Below are 27,907 nucleotides of genomic sequence, written 5' to 3' on the forward strand. Positions count from 1 at the left end.
GGAGGAGCCGAGAGAAAGGAGCCCTGGACGTCCAGTTGCCGTGCTCTTACACGACGCAAAGGACACGGGGGTCTGAGCTGAACTTCATCATCCGTAACTATGGTAAGACCATCTAGTGGGTTACTAAGTGATCCAAGCCTGAAAGCGTTGCTCTCTTGCTCGATCTTTTTTGGGCGTATGCCTGCTAGTAGGCACGCTTATGATGCTTCCTTTGGCTACATAGTCATGATTGATTGCTGTATGGTCTATGGCTGGGAATAGTCTTTCTTTCCTTCATATAATCTCTGGGGAGCGCTGAATCGAACAGGTTAAGAATGCAAGTGCCTTTTATAGATCAGGGAAGTAACCATTAGAAACAGAGAGACAGACTTAAAAGCATGATGACTTATCCAACCGAACGTGACTTATTGATGCTGTGGGGCAATGTGGAAAAGGATGAGTCTTTAATTTCCTGTGGAAATAGTCATTCATCAAACCCTCCTTTTGTGTGTCTTCGTCACTCTTCCACCGTTCCAAAGTGGCAACAAAGTGGCACTGAAGATTTGAAACTGTGTGATAAGAAGTGCTGTCATTGACCTGTCATTAATGACGTCTTGACAACTAAAAATATAGACAGAAATACTGTGAAGACGCATTAGAAAAAAAACACTGCTAAAAGGTAACTTCAGTAAATAGTAAGCTCCTCAGGCTTTGACGTCTGATTAGGTGGAAAAGCACTGGGCTTTTTAACTTTTAATGTTTTTCTTCTACTCACTGTCTTTTGGTTTGCAATCTGGGGCGTTGCCAGGGAGTCATTAACATCGGTTAACACCCCATGGCTTGAGAGTTCATTTCTCTGGTGAAAGGAGCAGAGGTTGAGATAATCCAACTTGTCTACCTGGAAATTCCAACATTGCATAGATGCAGGGCCCTGGGTTTAACCATAAATATGTCTTATTTACGAAACTCTTTAAGCTTTTCTTTCTTTTATTTATTTTTTTTTTTGCAGTTTACAAGGCTAGTTTAATTGTAATGCCTAAAACAAACAAAGATTAAACACAAAACATTAAGATTATAGGCCAATTTAAATTTTGCTATATCATAAAAGAAACTTTAGAAATTGCAAATTAAATCTGCCAGCGGATACGTCTACCCAAGAATGTAAGGATAATATACATTAGAAAAATCTATCGATACAGGTAATATATGAACACATTCAAGGAAAAAAGTGATCTTCTCAGTATGATGTATCCAGTAGATGCAGAAAGCTCATTAAATAAAATTTGAAGCTTATTCATAATTTTAGAAAGTCATTAACAAAATAGACAAGAAAAGTATATACCAGAAACGCAGCAAATACCGTATTTGTTTAAGCTTTTCTTTTTAAAAGCCCTTCCCCCTCCTTCTTTGACTTCCCATGAGCCTTGAAATCATTTGGAGAATTCCCAGGGAGCTAGGGGAACATCCCTAGAGGTTCTGAAAGCCCGTAATCCTGAAGCTAGAGTTCACATGGGCTGCTTACATCAGCGTGACCTTCCCAAGTGATTTAACTTCTCTCTGCCGTCTTGTCAAAAGCCTTTCATAATCTCGCTCTCTTAGATATCATTTAATCTCCTTGGATTTAATCTCCCTCGATGTGGTGCCTGGCACACAGTGAGCACACACTCAGTGGAGACAATCATTATTAGCTCCATTTTAGAGAGGAGGGAAACTCTGATACAGACGGTGATCGTCGGTTAATAGCTAAGCTTAAAGTAATGTCTCAAATGGCTCGACTCCAGGGAACATACATCTTGTTCTCAGGTTTGAGAACATACGTGCCGGTTGCACTTTTGCAATTAGGATGACAGAAAACTCATGATATCAGAGGTACCTCTGGCAACTTACACCAGCCTTGACCCTCTTCTTCTTTTTTGTCTTTCTTATTAGCTGTATTAAGGTATAATTTACATACAATAAAACTCAGACATTTTGATGGACTTTGACAAGTGTATAAGGCATGTAGCCAACACCACAATAAAGATACACATCACTTCCATCACACCAGAAAAGTCCTCATGCCCTTTTGCTGTCAGCTTCTTTCCCTCACCTCTAGCCCTAAGAAACCACTGATCTGCTTTTTCATCACGTAGTATGGGCTTCTCTAGAATTTGACCCGCTTCTGACATGGTTTTCTGAGCAGCAGTCTTCCACTTTCAGCTTCCAGACACCCACATTCCATCCCTGGACCTCGCCTCTCTCATGAGGCCAATCTCCCCAGCGATGCAGCCGAGGTCCAGGAAGGTATGTGGGATGGGCTGGCATCAGGGTGATGAGGGTCAAGAAGCGAGTCCAGGCCGAGGGCGTGCTTTTGTGCGTACGTGGTCTAATAAAGACAAATCAGTCATTTCACATTCTGATCTTTTAAAAAATCAGAACATCTGCCCCATCACGTTCACCATGGCTTCTTCAAGTCAGCCAAGGCAAAGTTCCTGGTTTTGTCCAGGTGAAAACTACTGACATTTATGGGACACCTACCATTTTATAATGCTATCTGATTTCATTCTCTTAATTACCCTTTTAAAGGGACGGGGATCAAAAACGTAAAATAACTGGTTGGAATTCACATAGGTAAGTGGTAGACATGAGATTCCAACAGAAATCAGTCTGACTCCAAAAATCAAACATAAATGATGTAGGTAAAGGTACTATTTTGTTTGCATTATGTAAATAAAATAAATGGAATAACAGGTTGTGGAGAGAACCTGATAAGACCTTTCTGAGACCCAGACCATCAAAACCTGAATTTGGCTCACCTGCAAGGAATAGTATGTCTGACCTCACAGCGGGATTCAGGGACAGCCTGGAACACAAGAGTAACTGATCCAGAAGCATCTCTGGCCCTTGGAAACTTCCCTGTCAGCCATTATTCTGGGCTTTCCCTAATTTTTCTCTTAAGAAAATCCATGATCCTGCCCGAGATTTTTTTTTTCTTTTAATTTAGGACATACACAGAAATACAAAATGAAAATAAAAACAGATCAACTAAAATACAACGTTGATGCAATGAACAAAGGCACAAATAATACCAAAACACGGGTCAGTATGATCTTTTCTCTTGGCATGAAAATGTGGCTCATAATTATTAAAATTAAAAAGTAGACCCAAGTGTTTTTACTTTAACGAGAAGATGAGGTCTTTCTGACACTTTATTTTTAATCCTCTTGGACAATCTTTCACCATTGTTCATCTCATAAAATTGGAGGAAATGCTATTTAGTGGTTAATGAAAAATAACGTAAAACCTTTCAATCTTTCTATAAAAAGAAGCCTTCAGAATTACTTAGCTCAACCTCCTAACAAACTCAGGACATTCTTCTCTATATATCCTTCAAGCTGGTCATCCAGATTCTGAGTCAATAGTCTTCATCTTCACCAGATCGTTAGAGACTAACAATAAAAACATTCTTCTCGTTACAGAGATTAACTCTACTTCCCTGTAAACTCCATACACAGATCCTGGCTCAAACTTCTGTAGCATCACCCAGCAGGGTCCCTTTCTCTACTGCACAAATTTAGATGTCCCCTCTCTGCACATCTGGGTGTGAACTACTTGAGCAGGCTCATGTTTTCATTATCTCAGCACATCTAGTTCAAGTTCGGGGACTATCGTTGGTGCTCAGTAGGGTTTTGAATACACGAGTGGATACTTTCTTGAGTATCTCCTCCTTCAGTTCTTTCCTTAGTTTTCACTATTATAGTAACTTCTCCCGAAAAGCAAAAGACGCAGAACTGAACATTATCTTCAGATATGGAATCTCTCCAATTAAACAAACTTTTATTACTTTCATGTGGAGTTGTGTGTGGATGAAACACTAGTTTTTCAAGACTCTTGGCCTTGATTTTCTGGGAAAGTTAGATTTTTTTCAGCTCTGTGGCCACAGCACCCCCCCCCCGCCCCCCCCCCCCAAAAAGAAAATAAAAACAGATCAACTAAAATACAACGTTGATGCAATGAACAAAGGCACAAATAATACCAAAACACGGGTCAGTATGATCTTTTCTCTTGGCATGAAAATGTGGCTCATAATTATTAAAATTAAAAAGTAGACCCAAGTGTTTTTACTTTAACGAGAAGATGAGGTCTTTCTGACACTTTATTTTTAATCCTCTTGGACAATCTTTCACCATTGTTCATCTCATAAAATTGGAGGAAATGCTATTTAGTGGTTAATGAAAAATAACGTAAAACCTTTCAATCTTTCTATAAAAAGAAGCCTTCAGAATTACTTAGCTCAACCTCCTAACAAACTCAGGACATTCTTCTCTATATATCCTTCAAGCTGGTCATCCAGATTCTGAGTCAATAGTCTTCATCTTCACCAGATCGTTAGAGACTAACAATAAAAACATTCTTCTCGTTACAGAGATTAACTCTACTTCCCTGTAAACTCCATACACAGATCCTGGCTCAAACTTCTGTAGCATCACCCAGCAGGGTCCCTTTCTCTACTGCACAAATTTAGATGTCCCCTCTCTGCACATCTGGGTGTGAACTACTTGAGCAGGCTCATGTTTTCATTATCTCAGCACATCTAGTTCAAGTTCGGGGACTATCGTTGGTGCTCAGTAGGGTTTTGAATACACGAGTGGATACTTTCTTGAGTATCTCCTCCTTCAGTTCTTTCCTTAGTTTTCACTATTATAGTAACTTCTCCCGAAAAGCAAAAGACGCAGAACTGAACATTATCTTCAGATATGGAATCTCTCCAATTAAACAAACTTTTATTACTTTCATGTGGAGTTGTGTGTGGATGAAACACTAGTTTTTCAAGACTCTTGGCCTTGATTTTCTGGGAAAGTTAGATTTTTTTCAGCTCGGTGGCCACAGCACCCCCCCCCCGCCCCCCCCCCCCAGACATTGATCCGCGTTTAGTGGAATCATCTGCCTAGATTTCCCTGCTGTGAATTTTCCCAGTCCCTCCCTAGGGCTTAGGGGACTGTACCGCACATGCACGCCCCCCTGCTGCCGGTTCTGAGATGGGTCAATCCCTAGGGCACCTGAGTGGCTCCAGAACACATCCCAAAGGACTCAGCCGGAACCTCCAGCCGTGACTGCTGCCCTGAACTCGTGCCCCAGTCCTGGTGACTGGGATTCCTCTTTTCTTTTTTTTTGGCTGAGATCAGGTCCAATTTTAATGAGGAGAAATACTTAGTTTTGGGGAAATCTGTCATGTTTTGTGTTTCATGGTTTTGATTCCTGTGTCCTAAGAACCCTTTGCTTACACCCAACTCACCAAGATTTTCTCCTATATTTTTCTCTTAAAGCTGTGTAGTTTTTCTATTTATATTTGTCTGTAATAGATCTCAAGTTAATATTTGTGTTCAGTGTAGGGTAGGGGACTAGGTATATCGTTTTCTCTAGGGATATCAAGTTTTTCCAACACCATTTGTTGACTGTTTTTTCTCCCATTGGATTGTTTTCATGTGTTTGTCGAAAAAAATAAAATAGACATATAAGTATATATCAATTTCTTAGCACTCTTTTCTGTTAATTTAACCCATTTATTGATCTTTGTGCCAGTAAAGTAATTATTTGATCACCATATGTTACCGTTCATCTTGAAATTATGTAGCATAACATAAGACTTCCAAGTTTCTCTTTCTCAAGTTCGCTTTGGATATTCTAGGTCCTTAACAACAACAACAAAACCTTCCTACACACGGATTCTGCTTCCAGCAGGTCCTCTCCTCATTAAGGGTTAAAACTTTAGCTATGGGAGGAGATGAATTTCTTGTAGTCCTTTCCCCCCAACTCTTTACTATCTGTGTGACCCCAGATAAATCTGCCAAACTAGTTAAGCTTTAATTCTTCATCCCTTGCAAACTATTACATATAGGATGGATAAACAACAAGGTCCTACTGTATAGCACAGGGAACTATATTCAACATCTTGTGATAAACCATAATGGAAAAGAATATAAAAAAAGAATATATATATATCCCGATCTCTCAATTTATTCCTCCTGTATACACACTACTATATATAAAATAGATGATTAATAAGGACCTACCGTATAGCACAGGAAACTCTACTCAATACTCTGTAATGACCTATATGGGAAAAGAATCTAAAACAGAGTGGGTATGTGTATATGTACAACTGATTGACTTTGCTGTACACCTGAATCTAACACGACGTTGTAAATCAGCTACACCCCAATAAAATAAATTTTTAAAAAAATAAATTTTTAAAACGATGATGATATTGATACCTTGTTCTCAGGATTTGGGAGAAAATCAAACAAATTCATGGATGTGAAGTGCTGGCACCTAAGAAATGTTTCTTTTCAGGCTGAGGGGTATATGCAGCCCTTATCCTTCCTGTGTCTGGATTCCCGCTGACCCTACAGCCCAGCTCCACACACAGGCTCAGTTCTTTCTGGCCACACCTCTTCGGTGTGGTCGCTCTCCTGCCCGGTGTCTCCCTGCTGCCCTCACTCACCCCTCTTGAACTCCCCACCTCTGTGTTTCCCCTTCCTGCTCGGCCCTCGGCCTCTCACTACGTGGCTGTAACACTGATTCACAAAAGCCCTAGGAGTCTTTTCTCCCCATGCTGTCCTCTGTCAGCTCAACTGAATTCCCGTCCTTCCACAATCATAGGTGGACCTGCTTCCAAGGCACAGCCAGCAGCCCTCTCCAGTGGGCAACCCGAAATCCTTGGCCTTTGACCTTAGGGGTCTGGCCGTTCTATTACCTATCAGTCCACACACATCAGATTTGGCACCTAGAAGGGCATTACCAGATTCTCCCTAAATGCATGCTCCCAGCCATTGGGGTGATCCAGTCGGCTCCCCCGGCCCACAGGCTGCAGAGCAAGAAGCCGTGAGCACAGCCAGCCATGTTCCGCAGCCAGCTGCTGGATCAGCCTTAGCAATGATCTCCCGAGGCTGCAAGGCTCAGAATACGGCGGTCCTCCGGCTACAGTGTTCCAAGGTGTCCCTCCAAAGCGGAAGAAGGCCCTCCCTCCCTTGCATCTAAAAAATGCTGAATTGTAATGACAATATGTTCATCACCCTTGGGGCGTTTCTTTTGCAATGAAGATAGAAATGTGTTTTTTCTCATCCCAACCTTGGGTTGCTCTGTATTCTTTTATGAGATAGTCAGTCAGGTGTGGCCATGACAGCAGACAGCATCGAGGCTCAGAAAAAAATCCAGTGTTTTATACTCAAACGTCCTTGAGACAGGAGATGTGGCACAGGACCACGTGGGAAAGACACCAGGGTGGTCCAGAGGCAGAAGACAGCAGCAGAGGGGACGTCAAGTCACAGCTGGCTTCTATCAGGGCTTGCGTGAGAAACTCAAAGCAGGGCAGGATGAATAGCTTAGCTGTGGCTAGTTTGAATGATTCTGGAGAACTCTGGGTGATGAGGGTTGTTCCCAGTTGCTTGATGCCTGGCCCTGGGATGGTGGAGTCAGAAGAATATTGCCTTCTTGGGTGTACAGCCACCCGGAGGAGATGTGGCCCTGGATGAGTTAGTTTGTGTATCTAAAGCATGCCCTGGGCTGGGTCTTTTTCTATCTCTAAGGACTGGCTAGCCCTGAGGAGGGCAGTCTCTCTCCAGCCAGAATATGTCTTTGCTTTTGTTTTCCTTTTAGGATGTCAAAACATCATAATAGACAGAAAATTTTAAAACTTTTACAGTGCATAGGTATTCTTTCATCTATGGCTTGAGCTGACAGCCAGACCCTCCTTTGTCACCTAAGAAATTCAGTAAAATGAATCTCTCTTTACTTTACTGACACCAGCCTGCCACTGACCTAAAGCCCTTTCAGTTTTGGGTCCCTCTTCTCGACCCTGAATTTTTCTGGGTTTACTAACCACCGCTCTTGTATGACATGGCAGATTTCTGATCACGGTTTTAGTGTCCTTGAGGAGAGCACGCCAATGTCCTATGAACCTCAGGGAGAATGGCCTTTGCCTAGTTACAGGGATTCGTAAACTACCTAAAACATGTGGAGGAGGGCTGGGAAGGTTAGTTCTCTGATTTACTGATCAGGAACCACACACACACATACACACGTCCCCTTCAGTACTGGCCGTTTACGATTAGGGCTAATCCTTCCATAAGAATCCCACTTCTGGCTGCAGGAGAAGTTAATGCCACAATGAGTCTGTGTTCTTTGGATCCAAGCAGCAGGAAGCTTTATCCTTCTGCTGCTTTCCTCAGGACGCTCTGTGACATCATCCACACTGGATTGTTTTTCCCTTTGTATTCAAACACTTTGGCTTAATTCCAAAGGGCGTCCAAAGGCAACAGACCTTCCCTGCAACCCACCCATGGGCCGTGTAATCTCACAACTGGAAACATTCGGCTCCATGTAGAGGCATCGCCCAATTCGCTCTCTTTGATAGCATCACCCCACTCCCACCCCAGGCCTGGGCTTCCTCTGGCCTCTTTTCTTTGCTGACCTTCTTTAGGTTCTGAGAGGTTCAATCCAGTGGTTTTGCTGGTTGACAGTCACTGGGGCTTGTGGGTACTGGTGTGCACGTCATGTGCCGATCTTATCAGTAGATTGGGTAGACGTACCTCAGGAAAGCTTGAAAACAACCACAGATGCTGAGATATTTTCCCACAACCTGCACATTTAAAGTTAGGGAATAGCATACAATCTCCTTAATTCTAGAAAACCCGGTTCAAGCCTTTTCTACAAAAGATATGTACATCCAAGAGGATGACATTAACTTTTTTTTTTTTTTTTTTTGCGGTACGCGGGCCTCTCACTGCTGTGGCCTCTCCCGTTGCGGAGCACAGGCTCCGGACGCGCAGGCTCAGCGGCCATGGCTCACGGGCCCAGCCGCTCCGCGGCATGTGGGATCCTCCCGGACCGGGGCACGTACCCGTGTCCCCTGCATCGGCAGGCGGGCTCTCAACCACTGCGCCACCGGGGAAGCCCGACATTAACTTTTCTGCACCATTTAGAATCTAGTTATAGAGACCTGGATCGCAATCCTGGTTCTTTCACTTTCCACCTCTGTGATAGATAGTGAACAACTTCTTTTCTCTAAGTTTTAGTCTGTTAATTTGCAAAGCAAAAAAAGGTAAAATAAAACAAGTATTTCAGGTTTGTTGCTAAAATTAGGGGAGAGTGACACAGAACTCAGGCACCGAGAGAAGAGACCCAGCTGGACGGAGGGGCAGGTGCCACTAGCAGTGTGGGCTGGGAGCACAGAGAGACGCCTTGATTAGCATCACAGGTCGCCTATGGGCTGGACCTCCCGGGCCGCGTCATTCTGAACTACTTGGAGGTACTTTCTGACCGCTGAGCCGTCACTTTTTAGATAATCGAGATTTTGATTAGCGCTGCTCTGTTGAACTGACAGTAAAGTCTCCTTGGCAAAAGGAGCCGGCCGGGGAATACATCCTACAGATGGATAAGCTCAAAAATCCTTACGCGTTGCTTCATTACGGAGAGTGTTCTTTGATTCAAATGACAAGGATGGAGGTCATGAACATCCCTGCGGGGGACAGGAGGTGGACACCAGCTTTGCTTGAGGGCACAGGCATAGATATTGTGTTCCCATGCCAAGGCAACCGTGGACCGAGAACCCAAGAAGCAAATGGAAGCTCTTGGTTGATGGTGCTGGGGAGTGAAGTTCGCAAGATTTTGGTGTCATGTAATCAAGTCCGAATGATTAACAGAACAAATATCTCCTTGTACTGCTGTGTCTCCTCTGTTGACCGTCTGTGGTTGTGGAAGCTGGCATGGGTGTATTCACAAGCGTTTGAACATCTGTCTTTGAGGACTGGCTTCTAATTTTTTTCAATGAGGGCATCCAGTCCCTCTACAGGAAATTTGCATGAGATTTGGGAGTTCAAACTGTCAATGATATTTACATTTCTCAGTTAAAAAGCCAACATTTCTTCCCCTGGCCCTAAGCTCTATGCGTGGAAAAAGCTGTTTTCGTTCATAGCATATTCTTTCTGTTAAGATAATTAAACTTCTGCAGGACTGCCAACGCTCATCAATAGAATGAAGTTTTCATAAATGTTATCTACCTTACGTGGGTGCACACTGGCGTTTTGATTAGGTTGAAGCCAAAAGTTATTTTATTAGCAGAGAAAACCTTCCCCTACCTGCCCTCCTCCAACCAGCCTCAAATAAAAGGAGGCCATGCTGGCTACAGTTACAATTGTTATGAATGATTTTTAATAAAGTAAGTAGCTAAAAATTGTTGAATTTTCAAAATACATTGGAAATTTTTCCCCATGTCGCTATGCTGTGTACGTTCTTGGCTAAGAATGAGTTTTGATTTGGCCGTGGGACATCTGTTTGTTCAAGCCAAGCACCACTCAGATTTCCATAGGCAGTTTATCTGCTGGATGAATTAGCCCAAGGAATTAAAAATGAAAATTCCTAAACTGCCTTTTGCTCAACTACCCAGAATGTTCCCCTTGATTACATTCTGCCTGTCTGATAGCTTGACTTCAGGTCATTTTAAAAGCCAGCCACATACAGAAATGGGGCATTCTTTTCAGAGCCTGTGATTTATTCCAAGCCAAATGCAAATCGATTTCTCACTTCTTTCCTTCTGTGGCTTATCTATGCCACTGTTTTCCTTCCTTAGCCTAGAAAATCAAGAATTAACCACAAAAGCAGAATGCTGGGGAGGTACCCCTGCACCTTAAATGCTGGGAAAAGTCTCAAACAACTACCTTTCTTTGGGGTCTACTACGTGATGTCACTTTGATATTTCCACCGGGGAAGCCTCTACTCTCAGTGGCCTGTCTTGACAGAGCGGAATGCGGTGTACTTGGCAAGACTGAGCAGCTCAGGGGCGGTAACTGTCCTCATAATCCCCGGGAATAGTCCCCCAATGCCTCAGGCACAGTTAAAATTCGACTGAATTGAAGAATACACAGAGGCTGTTTCCATGATCTTTTCCAGCTCATTACAGGCATTGGTATGATAGAGTCTCTTACAGCGCACATCTAAACATCTTAGCAGGAGAGGTAAGGGAAAAGTGCCCCCGTCTGCCTCAAACTCAACTCCCCAGTGTTCATCCCAATGCATATTCCAGCCTAAGAAATGCTGGGAACAGAACCACTTCTCTTTTTAAGAGAAGTCTTGCTAACCTGGGTCACCTCTGTCTGTATAGGCATTCACAGATAATGACATCTAACCTTCCAACTTAGGTAGGGTGATTTATTCTTCTTCTCTAGCACTCTAGTGGAAACTGAAGTACAAGCAGTGGAGAAGGTACAGAAAATGAAATGCATGGAAATCCAAGAGTCTATCTAATGCACTAATTTCTGTCAGCTACCTAAATCTTCTGTTATCTGTAGTAAGAGGCAATGCTTCTTTGCCAAGTACCCTTGAAAAGGCTCAGTCTAATAGAAAGGTAATCTCATGTAATAGGCAACCCACTGCTTAAGTATTGCATCAGTAGGCTGTCTATCTGGATCTTCCTAGGGACATCATTTGTCTTGTATTTTAAGACCTTCTCAATTTATCTGTATCAACGAGGGAAGACGGGAATGGAGATAATAGCCAATAACAGCAGCTTTATTTTCCTCCCCGATAAAGACGTCCTGGGTTTTCATTTTGACAGCTTAAAACAGAAATTCAATCATTTAAAGGTCAAAGAAGTAGTAGACATTATCCCAGGAGTTCCTGATCTATGAGCAAATTACATCTGTGAGATCAAAGACGCCCAGAAGATTGAACAGACTAATAAATAGACTGTCTGTGATTGCCAAAAGGACAGTTTGCAGGCGGTGCTCACAAAATGGGAAAATAACAACAGAGAGATAGGACTTGGTTTTCTGTTGGAATACTATATACATACCAAGCTTGGAGAAGGTCAAACATGACAGCCTATACACTTTCCATAAAATATATTTGCTCTATAATAAAGTTCAACCCAAGCAGCTCCCAAACCAAAGTACACAGGAGCCCTTCAAGGCCAGCCGTAGGTGACCTGGCACTTAGAAGACCTGTTCCTAGCGGTACTGTGCTTCTTCCGGCAGCTCTGCCCTGGCTCTCTGGAGGATGTATCAGGGCAGTTAGGTGCGAGAAGGGGCTTTAAAACAAGTCTGGAAATCGCCAGCCTCCTGATTCTTAGAGGAAAACCAACTGAGAAAAACTCTCCGCCTATTCCCTCACTCTTTCTGTCTCCTCATTGGGATCTGTACTTGAACGGACTGTAGTCACAGCTACAAGCACTGCGGTTTAACTACTCGTTAAATACCAAAGACTGTGGAAGGAACTTTAGGAGCTCATGTACTCGCCCTAGCAACCTATGACCTGCATTTTTTCCTAAGGGCAAGCAGAGGCTCAGAGACTAACACGCAGGGGGCACAGTCTTACTAGTGATGGAGCAAAAGCCTCTGGACTCAATTTCATGTCTGTTAGAACCCATCTTCTCCATTCTTGAGGCTTCAACGTGGTGGATCTCCATCTTGAGGATAATATGAGAATCAACAGGGGAGTTGGGCAGGGGAATAAATCAAAATGATTGGGGTGGGATCCAAAGATCTGGAGGTATAAACGTGTTCCCCTAGGATCTCAGAAGCAGGTTGTAGTAGACCGCACTTTCAAAAAACACTCTACTGCTTGCAGGGGTATCTGAATGAGGTTTCGGAGTTCATGAATAAGAATTATGAAGAACTGGCTAGGGCCAGCTCTTTAGGCAAATCTACATCATAGATATCTAATTGCCGCCTTCAAATGCATCCATTTCTAAAGATTGTTTCCTTGTGTCTTAAAAGTCCATCAACATAGACCTTAAAGTAGTTAAGTTGCAAAATAGCACAATTTTTAATATTTTCTTTCCAAAGTGATTGCAAATATTAGGATAAAAGAAAGATTCTTAAAACAGACTTCGGTATACCAAGCCAAGAAGCAAAGGCATTAGCAGTTTAATAGGTTTTGGAATGGGGAAGGGAGACGAGAGGGCACTGAGGGAGAAGAACCGCATTCGATGCTTGTTGAATTTGAACTCTGCTTTATGTAGCCCTGAATTGTGACCAGCTGCTTTCATGATTTCTCCAATTGGTCTCCAGCGGCCAACTCTGACCCAGCTCCCTCTTCCCCCACTTCCTTGTTTTAAATGAGATCTGGTTTTACTTAGATGAATTAAATGTCACTATATTTGTTTCTGTGAATTGTTCCAGCAAAAATTACAGCATCAGTGTCTGACTTTAAATGTCTCTAAGACTGTCTGCTTCTCTGGGCTATTTATAGTTGCCTTTTAAACACTCTGATAAATGCTTTTAGATAGCCATTGGTTTGCTCCCCCTTTATGGAGCCTCAGAATCGGTACACTTCAAAGAACCAGCTGAAAATACCTGTTTTTGTCTTCTTTGCAAAAGTAATGCACGTTCATTGTAAAATTTTTGAAATTGTAAATAGACAAATAGAAGAAAAGGGGGGGAGGAAAAAAAAAAAAAGATCATACCAGAGAGGGCCACATTTCACATTTTGTTTCTATCATTCTGTCTTTTCTCCATGTTTAAATGTATTTAAACTTAAAAAATTATATTGTACAAGCTGTTTTATAGGCCTCTTTCATTTTCTCCACCAAACAATATGTTTTCTATTTTTTCTGGCATTCTTCTACTCTATCACATTTAATGGCTACATTAAATATAATGAGTAATGATAGATTGTACCATTACCTATGAAACAATCCCATATTTATTAGATGGCTAAGCCATAGCCAAAACTTGCTACTACAAATAGCCAAGTCTCTCTGCTCATTCACGATCGTTTCTTTAGGATAAATTTCCACATGCGGAATTGCGAGATCAGAAGCCGAACCAAATTCATAGACTTCTGCCACATGTACCCAACTCCCCTCCAGAAATAGTTCAAATTAAATATACGTATATATGATATAATGTAATATTATATCTTTGAAATGGCAGTATAATAACATGCATTCCTCTTAGGAGAACCACATTTCGAATAATTCAATCATCATTTTAACAAATTTTATTAAACACTTTTTAGTGCCAGGCATTTATTTTTTCAACGCCAGATTTCCAGAGAGTTCTGCAGCATAGTTACACGTAGTTACCATGCTAAAAATTGTCAGTTCTAGGGAAGCCGCTAAGCGAAAGTGGACGGAAAGACTGTTTTGTTTTTTTTTTTAAACTATGTATGAACTGGCAGCTAGGACAGGGGAGAGGCAAGGTAAATGGAAGCAGTTGAGAGCTGGTGTTTGGAGAACTGGCAGGGTTGACGGTTTTATGGATCTGGGAATGATGATTCTCTTGCTAGGGCTGAAATCTCCTTGAGGATATTGCATTGTTTAATTCGTCTTATTCGATTATTTGTTAGTTCACTCCTTCAAAGTCTAATTAGTGAGGGTCCACGTGCTGCTTATCTCTCTAGCTGCTGGGGAGACAGTGGTAAATAGGACGAGGAGAGCTTTTCTCAAGGAATTTACCATCTATTCCGTGGGGCAGCCCAGCCAACAAACAAACAAATCCATCAGTTAGAGGTAAGCGTTTTGAAATAAATGAATCACGTTAACGAGACAGAAAATAACAGTATGGGGGCGAGTTTTAGTTTATATCCTCATCAGACAATGCCTCTCTGGAAAGGTGGCCTTACGGATGAGACATCACTGACGATAAGAAGCCACACAGGCAGAAAAGGAAGTGCAAAGGCCCTGGGGCAGGAACACCCTTACTTGTTAGAGTAGAGCTTAGCAAACTTTTTCTGTAGAACGCCAGATAGTAAATATTGTCCGCTTTGTGGAGCACATGGTCTCTGTTGCAACTACCCGGGTCTACAGGGGTAACGTGACAGTAAGTAGCCATAGACCATGAATAAACAATGGTCTGAATGTGTTTCAGGAGAAGTTTATTTACAAAACAACCAAAGAGCTGGACGTGCCTCGTGGACTGTAGTTTTCTGTCCCCTGCGTTAGTGAAAAAGGGAGATTTGATAAGGAGAGAGAGTGAATGGTGAGAAGACTGGGAGATAATTTTCAGAGATGGGCAGAGGTCAGATACATACAATCTGTACACAACACTGATTATGCAAATTACTCTAATCGCAATGGGAAGACACTGGATGGTTTTAAGTAGAGGAGTGACATGTTTTGATTTTATTTTTAAAAAGAGTAGATCCAAGTACAGTGAGGGCAGAAAGAGGAGATCTCTTAGGAAGCTGTTGCTGTGGGTCCATTGAAGACCTGGTCCATTAAAGACATGGTGGTTTTGACAATGATGAGAAGTGAGTAGTTTTGAGCCCTGCTTTGAAGGTGAGCCCACAGGACTTACTGCTCATGTCCATAATGGGAGTAAAGGAGAGCTGAGAGACCGCACTCTTGCATACAGGAGATACTTTTAAAATGTAAATTAAACTGAATTGTAACTGAGTGCTTTCTGTTTCAAGAAACAAAAGCGATCCCTTGTTAATACAAGCAGAAGAAAACATTATTGAAAAGATATCAGGTAGCTTACAGCATCAAGGGAAGTATGAAGAGAAAGACCCTGATCTGAGCAAAATCAAGAGGCCAAATGAAGATCTAACCTCAGGAACGGTCTCCCTGGAAGCCACGGCTTGTGTCTTCCTCTGGGTGACTGAGATGTGCGCCGTCACACCACTGGCCTCTTGACTCTTGGTAGTTGCCTGGAATCATAGGATTCAGCGTGCTTCTGTCACGTCCTCAGGAATCAAAGTCTTGTTCGTGAAGTTCTGATTGGTCGGTCCAAGTTCCCGTGACCCTCGTCCAGGTGTGGGGTGGGGAAAGGCTGTAGTGAGAAGTGGCTTCTGCCTTACCTTCCCATGTTTGCTTTGAAATTTCTCCAACCAATTTTCCATGGCACAGCCAGAGCGATCTTTTAAAAATGCAAACCTTATCGTGCTGTGCCCTTGGTTAGGACACTTCAATCGCTTCCACTGCTCTTGAAGACCCAAATCTTTAATTCTACCTAGTAGGTCATTTATGCTCTGTCTCTATCTCTCTCTCCAGCTTCAAATCCCCGACCCTACCACCACTCCACCCCCTGCCTCGTATTCAGTTCTTTGGAAAGCACGCCCTACGCGACTCTGAGTCACGGAGCCTCTGCAAATGCTGTTCTTCTGCCTGGGAACCTCGTTTTCCCTTTCCTCTTAGACTTGTCCTCATTGTTCAGATTGTAACCCAGACATCCATCTCTCCCAGACTCCATAAGGACCCAGGATTATAAGCTATTGCGAGAAACAGAGGAGAAATGTTCGTTCAAGTTAAGGGTTAAAGGAAGATTATAAGGACAGCTTCCAAGGTGCTAGCCATTGTAGCCTTTTATATTATGCCATTCATTCCTTACAAAAACATTTTGAAATAAGTCAGCTATTGTCCTTATGTTTTAAATAAACACAATGCGGCTTAAAGATATTTGTTAAGATGCAGATATCATACAACTAAGATGTGGTAGAACCGTAACTAGAATCCAAATCTTTGATCTCCATTTTCCTGCCTTTTAACTGCGCTACTGGAGGACCATGTTGTGTAACTTGGACTGTGCCCCGTGGTAACAGGAGAAGGATATTTACATTTCAGAAATATCACGCGGGATGAAAGTGGCAAGAGATGGGTTAGCAGGCTGTTAGGTAAACCAGGTAAAACCAGGTTCTTAACTGATGAGGAAAGCTTGAATTCAGTGATAAAATGCAGATGAGTTCCTGTAATGATAGGTTCTTGTGAGAACCGGGCCTTAAGATTAGCTGGGCACAAAGGATGCAGCAGCCACACGGCCCCTATCAATAGTGAGAGCCTTGACAACGAGAGCACCGCAAACAAACGAAAATAGGGCAACAAGGCGTGAGCTGAGAGCATTTTTACCCACAGTGAGAGCCAGGAGAATTGAAGAGCATCTCTCGGCTCCAGTGTCGGGTCCCAGACCCAGCTTTCTCCCATCGCCCTCGTGAAATGGCACCATCGCCTCTGGCTCCAGACACTCTCCGACTTCGTACTTCATTTTGCTTTTCTCCTTGGTGTTTATGCCACGGTCTGGGTGATCATCTCCTTTTATTTATTGATGCCCAACTCTCAGATGCCAATCCCACAAGGGTGGGACTCTTCACTAATTCCTGAAGGTGGGTAGCTCTAGCACATATAGAAGCTCAATTTTTTAAAAATTAAAAAAAAAAAAGAAGAATGAAAACAGTCAGTCACTAATTCTCCACTGGAGGGTTTTAGAGACCACTGGGGAAGTGCTGTCCTTACGCAACCAGGGGAAATTGAACTGTGGTCTCTTAGAGAGATGTTAAGATCTCATGATATCCAGCCTCTGCATGAAGCCGGGTCCCACTCAAGGTAAACTCTGAGGGACGGGGGCCGACGTCCAACCAAGACAGGGACGGGCAGGCTGATTTGCAAGATAAGAACAAGAGAAACCTTAAGAGCTGTCTCAGTAAAGCAGGTACATACCATTTAAGACAGAATGAGTATGATAAGCGCCTTGTGAATTTCTTTAACCTGTTAACTTTGCCGAGCTTGTCACTCTTGTTTCCTTTAGGTTGGTTCCTCAGATTAAATAGCAAAAAAATTCTTAACGTGAGCTGGAAGTGTATGTATCGTGCACCTAAGAGTGTCTGTGTGTGTTGAGAACAAGGACTAGGGGATTTTCCATTTGGTAACAGTTGTGAAAGAGAAAAGAAAATGACCGGGCCCCTGGGGTTTGGGGGAAGTGGTGAAAGGACAGAGAAGTGGCCCAGGTGGCTTAAGGGTAGGAAATAGTGGTGACATCCATATTTATTGGGAACCACGTGTTGTCTGCCCTGCTGTTATGCAGCCGGGAAGCTCTCTGAGAAAGTTAAAGCATGTGCTCTGGTATTTTACAGAAGGGGCAACAGTGCTTATGCGATCCAGATTCAGGAGGTAATTACTGAATAACTGCTGTGAGCCCAGCACGGTGCAAGACGGCTGCCCATCCCTATCTCGTTCAAACCTCGCGATAACTCAGTAGCCTCGGTAACCCCAGGTCACCCTTAAAGACACTGAGGTTCAGAGAAATGTTACGCACATCAGCCACTCGCGATGAAGAGGACAGATCTGGACCTGGAGTCTACCTCCCACGCATGATTTCTCTACAATACCAAAAACACATTTTATTTCAGGCTATTTCTTAATAATGAGGTTATTCTCTTTCTAAACCAGAACAACCGGCTATTACAACTCATATTATTTTGGTACTGTCCTGACATCCAGAAAATGGAGAAACAGAATCCCAGACTTCATATTTCTTCTACTTCTTTATAAAACACAGCATCCTCTGGTGTGAGGCGGAATTTACATAGGTGATACATATTACTTAGCGGAAAACGGGGCTGCAACAAGGATCTCCAGATAAAGTTACGAGTAATATTGTCAGGCTGGATTTCTGCTTCTTCCCAGCATCTACTTCAGTTGGTTGATAACATAATATAAGTCCCTTTCCTATGATGAAACCCCTCTATTCCATAAACTGGCACAAATCTTTCTAAATTGATTCAGAAGGAGAAACTGCAAGGTTATGTCAGGGAAGAGGTAAAATCCATGGTCACTGAGAAGTTGGACCAGGGATGGAGGGTGGGGCTGGGAGGGAGGAAACGGAGAGGGAACAAAAGCTATAGGTGAAGCCAAGCCTGCTTGGGGGTGACAGCAGCTGAGAAGGAAACATGAGATACCGTGGATCTGTCAACAAAGGAGAGACTGTTTGAAATCGGGGAGTGTGCGGAAAAGGACAGGCAGTGTCCGGCAGGGACTGGGTGAAGCAGGTGCTCAGTGGCTGAACGTCGAGGTCCACCTAAGAGCGTCTGAATGTCTTATGAGGATTCCAGGCAAGATAAGGTTCAGGCTCAATTCTAAGGCAAGAAGCTGTGGGACAGGTTTTGAGCAAAATAACTTGTTTGGGTTCTCCCCTAACTCGTCAAACTCCTCTTTCTTTCCTCCTCACCGACCAGAGCCCACCCCAAGTGTCGTCTGAGCACACCTCCCTGGACCTCCCTGTGGCCCCCTTCCCCCTTCCGTTACCACAGACTCTACCAAGAGGGTCTTCAAAGACAATGACCCGCATGTAGAATTCAGGCCACGCTCTTTACTCTCTACCCCGTCAACTCTCACGTTTCCACCAAAATTTATCTCATCTAACAGTTTTGCCAGGAAAGTAACTTGATTACTGATGACTTCATGAAACTCATTTACATGCTGAAGAAAGTCCTTGTTCACCTCAAAGGCCATGGGCATGAAAAAGTGAATTTTACCAAAGGTATCTTAGACCTTTATTTGTGGAGCATCTCAGATTATACAGAGATGATAACTATTGGTGTTCGTGTGTTTATATTAAGTAGATGCTAGGGACAGGTTCACATTTTATTATCAGAGTGACACACGGGTGTAAAGTCTTAGCCACTGTGTTACACCGCAACATGCTAATGGAGAGCTTAGGTTTGAAGAACTACCTGCTTGGTAAATGGCGGAATTTGAGAGGACGTGGCAAAACAGCAGAGGAATTGCTTCCAAATTGCTGAGTCTGACTGAGGCCCTTTTGTGCACTGAGCAAAGGGGACAGGTACACAGGCTGCCCCTTTGTTTTGTTGAAAATATTCCCTGTCGTTTCTATAGCCCGTTTGAAATGTGCTCTATTCATAAAGGTTTCTCCTTGAATTCATACAAAGATCTAAAAACCTGGGGACTGAAAGCAGATCTCACCAGCCAAAGTAGATTAAGGAACATTTTTTAATGTCCTGACTTAGTGCCATGAGCAAAGGTCTGAGAAAAGTCATTGTCAGGATTGGGTGTGCTCACCCCTCTGACTTCCTTTCTCACACGTGTCTGCAGTGCTTTCCTGAGAATCTTTGCAAATTGTAATGGACTCGGATGGCGTTCTCAGGAAGATCCACCATCCTCACTGTGCATTGCCTCTTAATCTAAGCCACATTTGTAAAAGGACCCCATGTCACGACAAAGAAATTGCATGTAATGACAAAGGTCCTTTCTTACCTCTGTCATTAATCGCCGGGCAAAATAGTTTGAAACTGGTGTAGAAGAGGGACCTTAGATTTAGCATTTACTTTTGAGTTTTATATCCCACGATTTTGTAATTGCAGTGATCATATTTCCATTTTTATTTTGAAAGAAAGGAATTTTGCAGTCAATGAAATAGCCACCATCAGTTTCAGGAGAGCAGGGAACACAGCATGTGAAAAGAAATACAGAAGTAGGAACACTGAAAATACTTTTTCATCATGGAATCGATGGGGACAAGATGATTATGAAAGCATTAAGGCAATTTTAAAGCCCGGCCTCAATTCTGAGAAAAACAGATGTTAAATATAGAATGTCCAGTCGATCAGTAAGCCTTATCCTCTGTTACTTAATGGCAAACAATTGAAAAAGTGCTCAAGTTAACACAGCATATGAAAGAAGAGATTAATAAATAAACGTCTATGTTGTCTAGCCATTTTGACAAAAGGGCCGCTGTCAACTCCTTAGCTCATGGTGTAGGCTGAGAAATGGTTAATATTAAATAAGATTAGTTTGGTTATGATCTATCATTTAGCTTGAAAACAATTGTCTTTTTGGAAATGCATCATTTACATGGTGGGAGAATCAAAGGATAGATGAATAAAATTATGCATTTAAACAGAATCTGAAAGCTTTCCTCTGGATAAGTTGAAATGAATGATGGTGATAGTAACCCACCGCAGAGGAGGTGATGGGTTGGGGGTAGAATTCTCGCAGCTGTTAACTTGGATCCCTGAAATTGTTACATTATTCCGAAATAATTTTTCTGCATACTCACATTTGCTCACCTGTAGCTTGCGTTAAGTGAAGTTTCATTCACCGATTGGCATACCGTTGAAGGTATATTAAATATGGCTTGTTTGTAACAGTTGTTGGCACTACCGGAATTCACGGGATGCCGACCAAACGCCACTGCAAATGAAAACCTTTCTTTTCCCAGACTCCCACCGTGCGCACAGTTCCCTTTAAGGAACTGGGTTAGAAGGAAGCCTTCACCAAGAAAATAACCCTACCTCCAAATCTCCTTCTTAATTTGCAATCATGTGGGCCATTGATTATAACTGTCCCGTTCTCATGCCTGGAATGATCACGTGAGAGGGAGTGGAAACTGACGACCTTGAATAGCTTCTTGTTTGTAAAGTGTCCTTCAATGGCAAATCAGACAGGAACCTACAACGAATCACATATATTCTGGGCAAAATTTGCGGGAGTATTTTACCTTCAACATTCCAATAAGCATCTTGTCAGCCTTGGGTCCCATGCTGAAAGTATACAATGGTCTCCCGGAAACACGGCTGAAGTGTTGACCGAAGAGAGGCTGTAACTCTTCAAAGCAGATCTGGGGGACGGCTGGGTGAAGTGGCCAGGGCGGGCGGACGGACAGGGAGAAACGCGGACACGCCTTACGGGACATTTTGGCTGTAACCAGTGTCCATCCTCACTGTGGTCCACCAAGCAAAGTGTTTAGTGTAAAGAGGGCCCGATCCCTGGAGAAGCAGAAAAATGATTCCTGTTGACTAGAGGGAAATTAACTCATTCCTCCCTTTTCCTAGCAGAGAAGGCGCTGGATAAGTACTTGGTGATTAATTGCCTTGGTTGGTTTCAAGGGGTGTCTCCATGTCCGGAACAGTATTTACGCCCACGGAATGTTCTGTGCTGCCGAGTGGCAGGATCCTCTAATCCAGAGCCTCCCCTCCCCCTTCCACGCCCCTCCCGCACCTGGCACAGGTAGACGATGTGGAAAACATATTCTAGTAATTACTGAACTGTTAACATTGGGCCCCAGTGACTCCTTTTTTGGCTAAAAGTAACTAAGGACCATTTAATATTGAATGTTTAAAACTTACTTTGAGATTTGAGCTGGAAAACTATTGGCCTATATCAAGGATGCTAAAAGCAATAATAACAGTATGTATCAATATAAGTTGATCTTTTAAAGACTGAATGGATTTGGAGGGAGGAAAATGATTTTGCCCAGTCATAGCTGTGAAACCGTCAGCAATACAGTGAAGAGCTGGTGAGAAGAGTCCAATTGCAGCATTCTCCCTTTAAGAGGGAAGCAAGATTAGCAGCAACCTTGGCAAATTTTCGGCTTCTTTTCAGAGGGAAAGAGAAAAGCTTCCAGTGCCCAAAAAAAAAGAAAAAGAAAAGGAAAAGAAAGAAAAAAAAGGATGGATGTTTTGAAACAAAGGCAGAAGCAATCTTATACTTTATTGAAAGCTTACCTGGGAGTGGTTTTAACTCCTCTGGGGTTAAGAAAGATTTTTTTCCTCTCAAGACCGAAGGTGGAGCTAGGGTAAAGGAATTGAATCTGAAATAGCATCCCTGTCAGTTCTGTTCTGAAAAGTACACAGGGAAGAAAAATCTCCGTGGAAGAGAGAGGAGGCCACAGGTGCAGAAGGCGAGGGACCGTCTATGATACAACCTGTATGTAAGTTACATTGTAATAGGAGCGTAGAAACCTTTAACTGCCTCCTTTTTCTAAGGAAAACCATCTGACTTAGACAGAAAGCCTCTAAGACGGCTAGACAAATACCTGAGTTCTATTTTGCCTTTTTACGTTACAGATTATTTTGTTTTCTAAATGCCCTCAGGCCAGAAGAGTCTACAAAATGAAGACAAATTTTTTTTTTTTTTTTTAATGTCGGGTCAGAAGAGGTAGTGAGGACTCATTTGGGATAATCATAGGGTTTACTGAAGCCTTATGCATGTATAAAAATGTTATTTTCTCTAATCGCATATTTTGTTCCTGTAATGACTGAGTTGAATTCTAAACTGGACTGAGTAATCAACACTTAATGCCTCTGTCGCGCAAATCAAGTCTTAGCTGTTTCAGATGGCATCAGATTGCTTCCAGTGGGGCACGTTGCTCTAGAGATGGAAATTAAAAGCAAGTGTGTCGAATTTTCTGTTTTTCAGGTTTGAAGTGAAAACTCACAAATAGCAGTACCCCTAGAACAGTCGCCGCCCCCGGGAGTCACCCGGATGCCCAAAGGGCATTAGAAAGCATGAGCTATTACGGCAGCAGCTACCCGATCGTGAACGTGGACCCCAAATACCCAGGCTACCCCCAGGAGCACGTTCTAGCCGAGAAGCGAAGAGCACGGAGGCGTCTCCTCCATAAAGACGGCAGCTGTAACGTGTACTTCAAGCACATTTTTGGAGAATGGGGCAGCTACGTGGTGGACATCTTCACCACCCTCGTGGACACCAAGTGGCGCCATATGTTTGTGATATTCTCGTTATCTTACATTCTCTCCTGGTTGATATTTGGCTCTATATTTTGGCTGATAGCCTTTCATCACGGAGACCTGTTGAACGATCCCGACATCACGCCTTGTGTGGACAACGTCCATTCCTTCACGGGGGCGTTTTTATTCTCCCTGGAGACCCAGACCACCATCGGGTACGGCTCCCGCTGTGTCACCGAGGAATGTTCTGCGGCCGTGCTCATGGTGATCCTTCAGTCCATCTTAAGCAGCATTATAAACACCTTCATCATTGGGGCTGCCTTGGCCAAAATGGCAACCGCCAGGAAGAGAGCCCAGACCATTCGGTTCAGCTACTTCGCCCTCATCGGCATGAGAGATGGGAAACTTTGCCTCATGTGGCGCATCGGTGAATTCCGCCCCAACCACGTGGTAGAAGGCACGGTCAGGGCCCAGCTTCTCCGCTACACAGAAGACAGCGACGGGCGGATGACGATGGCATTTAAGGACCTAAAGTTAGTCAATGACCAGATCATCCTTGTGACACCAGTAACGATCGTTCATGAAATCGACCATGAGAGCCCTCTGTATGCCCTTGACCGAAAAGCCGTGGCCAAAGATAACTTCGAGATTTTGGTGACATTTATCTATACTGGCGACTCTACCGGGACTTCTCACCAATCCAGGAGTTCCTACGTTCCCCGAGAAATTCTCTGGGGCCATAGGTTTAATGATGTCTTGGAAGTGAAGAGAAAGTATTACAAAGTGAACTGCTTGCAGTTCGAGGGCAGCGTGGAAGTCTATGCTCCCTTTTGCAGCGCCAAGCAACTGGACTGGAAGGACCAGCAGATCCACAACATGGGAAAAGGCCCGCCAGCCCAAGGACCCGGCACATCAGACACCAATGTCAGAAGAAGGTCATTTAGCGCCGTTGCCATCGTCAGCAGCTGTGAAAACCCAGAGGAGGCCACCACCTCTGCCACGGATCAGTGTAAGGAAGCACCTTATCAGAAAGCTCTCCTGACTTTGAATAGGATCTCTGTAGAATCCCAAATGTAGTCCTGAGTTGTAAGTAGGAGGGCTCCCAGTCAGTGTTCTTACCCCCTAGCCAATCGCCTTAAGGCAAGTAGTTACCAACAGAGCTTTTAAAGAAGGTGATAGCTGTCTTTGATGGTGAAGGAAGATAAATAGAGCAGGTTAAACTTGATAAAAGATATCTAAGCATTACATCATATCCAACTGTTTAACTTTTTTTTTTTTGGCTAGCAAATTTTGTGTTAGGGGTGCTAGTAAGGGGCCTAATTGATTAATTTAAATTTCATCTCCTTTTGTTATTCCGTATACTTGTATTGTCAGTTGGAGGTATAATATTCAATAATGGGGAACAAAGGTAGGACACTGGGATAATAGAAAGTAGAAAGGAGAATAGCATGAATAATAAAAATTTTAAATGGATCCAAATCGGTAGTATGAGTTACCTATAAAGACATTATATCATATAGTCAAGATGTGCAAGGGATGCGTTCGGTAGATTGTAACGTTGAGCTGTTTAACTGTGAAATCAGTCCCTGTGTTTGCCCCGCAGAGTGTCTCGGTATCAGCTGGCAGAGGCAGTGGCCGTAGGAAGTAACAGTGCCACCGATCCTGACGGTGAATCCCCTGCCACTTGCCGGGTAATGATCAAGCAGTGCTAGAAGCTACTTTTTCTCTCATCCGTGAGGCAGAAGGAAAGTTGGCGTTATTACTCAGAGAGGTATTTCTCTCTTAAATGCTCTGTTTGACTCCAACAAATGGCTCGGGGCGGGGGGGGGGGGGGACAGAAATAAGGCAAACAGGAGCTTTGTAAAGTGTGTGACAAGGGGACTGCTTATGTCCACCTCCCCACACCTTCTTTGAGGAAGGACAAGAAGAAGGATCAGGACCCTAGAGATGGGGTGAGGGAATGGAGAGCCATAAACATCCTCAGGCTCTTTGAGAGAAAACGTGTTCCTGGGTCCTGGAAGACTGGAGCTCTGGCTACACAAGGGATGGAACCCTGTTTTTTTGTTTTTTTTTTTAGCAGTTGCGGTGGGGTTAGGAGGTGGGGAGGCTGTGAGGGGAAAAGTATTTATTTGTGCCTAAAAGCAATTATGTCTGTTTCCCGTATGGGTCACTTTAGAAAACACAAATAACTTGAATTGTGAATTTTAAGAAACGCTTCCATTGAACTTGGAACGATCATTTAAATGCAGGATTTTGTGAATATAATTAAGGTGATTTTAATGCACGTTATGAAGTGGGTCAGCTAAGTGCTTTAGAATTGCTTAAATTGTAGGACAGGAGATAAATGTGTATACTCTATTTCCACCTTAAAAGATGTTAATCATGACTGCTTTAAACACAAATCCCATCACCTGCGAGTGAAGAGGCACTCACTCTAAGCTTTATCAGTTGAAGACTTACGAGCTGTATTCCGAATTATCTGTGTTATTTTTTACATTCTTGCTGAGCTGGTAATAAGTATATGCCACAAGTTTTCACGTGTTTATTTTATTTAAATATATATATATATGCACACACATAGCTTTTGCTTTTTTCTGGAAAATCTCTCTCTCTCTCTCCCCATTTAAATTAAAGCACACAAGTAAATTTTACTGAATCGCAGAGTCCAAGATTACCAATAGAAGTAAAATGTATAGGTATGTAAAGTTTTTCTTTTGTTTTCCTTCTTTTTTCTCCTTTTTCCTTCTTCCCTCCCTGCTTTCCTTCTTTCCTTTTCCTCCTCCTTTCTTTTGCCTGGGAGCAGTAAAGTTATTTTATGATGCATGAGTGCAAAGCTTGTACTCCGGTTGTCGTATGGATAAGAGATCTGTTCAGGTCACAGGTTGCAAAATCGTCCTGAAACTTAACATCTGAGTGCTAAATAATGCATTTCTTTTTTCCAGTCTTGTTCCAGGAATGCAAAACCCATGTTTTTAAAATTGCACATGCCCGGTAGATTTGGATTTTGGAGCAGCAATTACTCAGCTAAATTAGAATATTACAATCCACCAAGTAGAACACGGCCAACACTACGACAAACAAACTTGCCCCCTTTTTTGGCATGTTTCACGCCCATCTAGTTTCATTCACTTTCCTTCCTGGACTCTGCTTGTTCACGATCTTGCTTTGTTAGTATCAGGATAGAGGTGTCAGCGTCCAGTAAATACACTCTGTTGGGCTTCGTGCCTCTTCCATCAAATTCTCTTACCCGGAATAGAATGTACAACCCCATGTAACATTTATCTCCCATTTTCTGTTTAGATTGATAACACACTTTGACACCCCAGTGAGTTACATAATAATAAAGATCTTAAAATTGTGCAAAAAGTGTGTGCCTACACTAGTGGAAATTCTGCGGCTGTGGTCAGCAGGGGGGACGGGGCACCCACACTGAGATTGCTGTTTCATAGAGCCAGGATATGGGCAGAATTAGAAACCATTTGTTACTCGTTTCTAACAGTTTGCAGAACAGGTCTGTTCAAACGAACAATTAAGTGCTCCTGTAAGCATGGCTAGAAACCCGCCTGCAAAATAGCACTTCTAGTTGGAAGTGCTCTGTCAATGATGAGAATGTTCTTTCTTCTGGCATTCGTCTCCCCCTAAAAAAGACATTACTCAGTAGACCCAATTAGAAAATAAATCATGGCATCAAGGCACTGCTCCACTGTGTTTTATAGCCTGGGAAGAGGGAACACAGGAAGAGAGAAGGAAACGCTGTTTCCGTGGACCACCAGCTCATCAAGTACCCTTAGGTGCTGTGCACGGATACACTTAATCCCCACACAGGAGACAAAGGGGTGGATATTGTTAATTCCCACGTCATCAGATATCTCATTCTTAGCTTTACCCTGACTTGACACATTCCAAACTGGGATAATAAAGTGCCCAGGTTAAAAAAACAATTCCAGCTGTGTTTCCCAGTCTCTCCTGCAGCCGAGGGTGGAGTGGAGGGTATGCTTCTGTGCCATAGTTCTGACCCACAAGATGCCAGCAGAACTGTCCGGATGTGACTTCTAAGAAGGCTCTTCGGCTGGGGCTGACTTAGCCATCAAAGGCCCTCTTACCTTCATGCATTCGTCCTCTTCCTCACCTGGGCCTCAGACTTGGTGGCTGACGCGCCTGAAGCCCTTCCCTTAAGCGTGAGAATCAGGGATGCTCCTGACAAGGGAAATTGGACAAGTGAGAAAGAGCGCAGGGCTTCCCTGGTGGCGCTGTGGTTGAGAGTCCGCCTGCCGATGCAGGGGTTCGAGCCCTGGTCCGGGAGGATCCCACGTGCCGCAGAGCGGCTGGGCCCGTGAACCACGGCCGCTGAGCCTGCGCGTCCGGAGCCTGTGCTCCGCAGCGGGAGAGGCCACAACAGTGAGAGGCCCGCGTACCGCAAAAAAAGAAAAGAAGAAAGAGCGCCATCTCCAGACTTCTGCAGGGGTGGCGATAAATACAATTCCAAACTGATAGAGTGAGCCATAGAGCTAGAGGGGATTAACCGGGAGAGAAAGGCTGGGAAGGAAAAAAAGGATGTACCAGTTATGTCCAACCTGAACTTGTAGATGCCATTTCACGGAGCGGGAAGGAAAAAAAGGACGTACCAGTTATGTCCAACCTGAACTTGTAGATGCCATTTCACGGAGCGGGCCTCTGTGGAAACCACATGTTTTCTGGGAGAGTCGAGGAAATACCGCTATGATTGTAAAACAAATACAAAAGAATTACT

The 27,907-nt window shown here is 43.3% G+C and overlaps 1 protein-coding gene across 3 annotated transcripts in view; it reads left to right on the forward strand.

Moving 5' to 3' along the window:
* Positions 1-26,524, forward strand: part of KCNJ16 (potassium inwardly rectifying channel subfamily J member 16) — a 54,225-nt gene extending 27,701 nt beyond the window's left edge. For 2 of the 3 annotated variants that reach the window (XM_024761134.1, XM_024761135.1), the window contains exon 2: positions 22,886-26,524. In XM_024761134.1, coding sequence (XP_024616902.1) covers positions 22,975-24,234 — 1,260 coding nt within the window. In that variant the 5' untranslated portion in view covers positions 22,886-22,974 and the 3' untranslated portion in view covers positions 24,235-26,524. Of the gene's footprint in view, positions 1-17,360; positions 17,382-22,885 lie in introns of those variants that run through there. The other variant, XM_024761136.1, reaches the window with a different exon arrangement.
* Positions 26,525-27,907: the final 1,383 nt, after the last annotated feature.

This window comes from Neophocaena asiaeorientalis, unplaced genomic scaffold (assembly GCF_003031525.2).
Source record: "Neophocaena asiaeorientalis asiaeorientalis breed wild unplaced genomic scaffold, Neophocaena_asiaeorientalis_V1.1 scaffold30, whole genome shotgun sequence".
Classification (NCBI taxonomy): domain Eukaryota; kingdom Metazoa; phylum Chordata; class Mammalia; order Artiodactyla; family Phocoenidae; genus Neophocaena; species Neophocaena asiaeorientalis.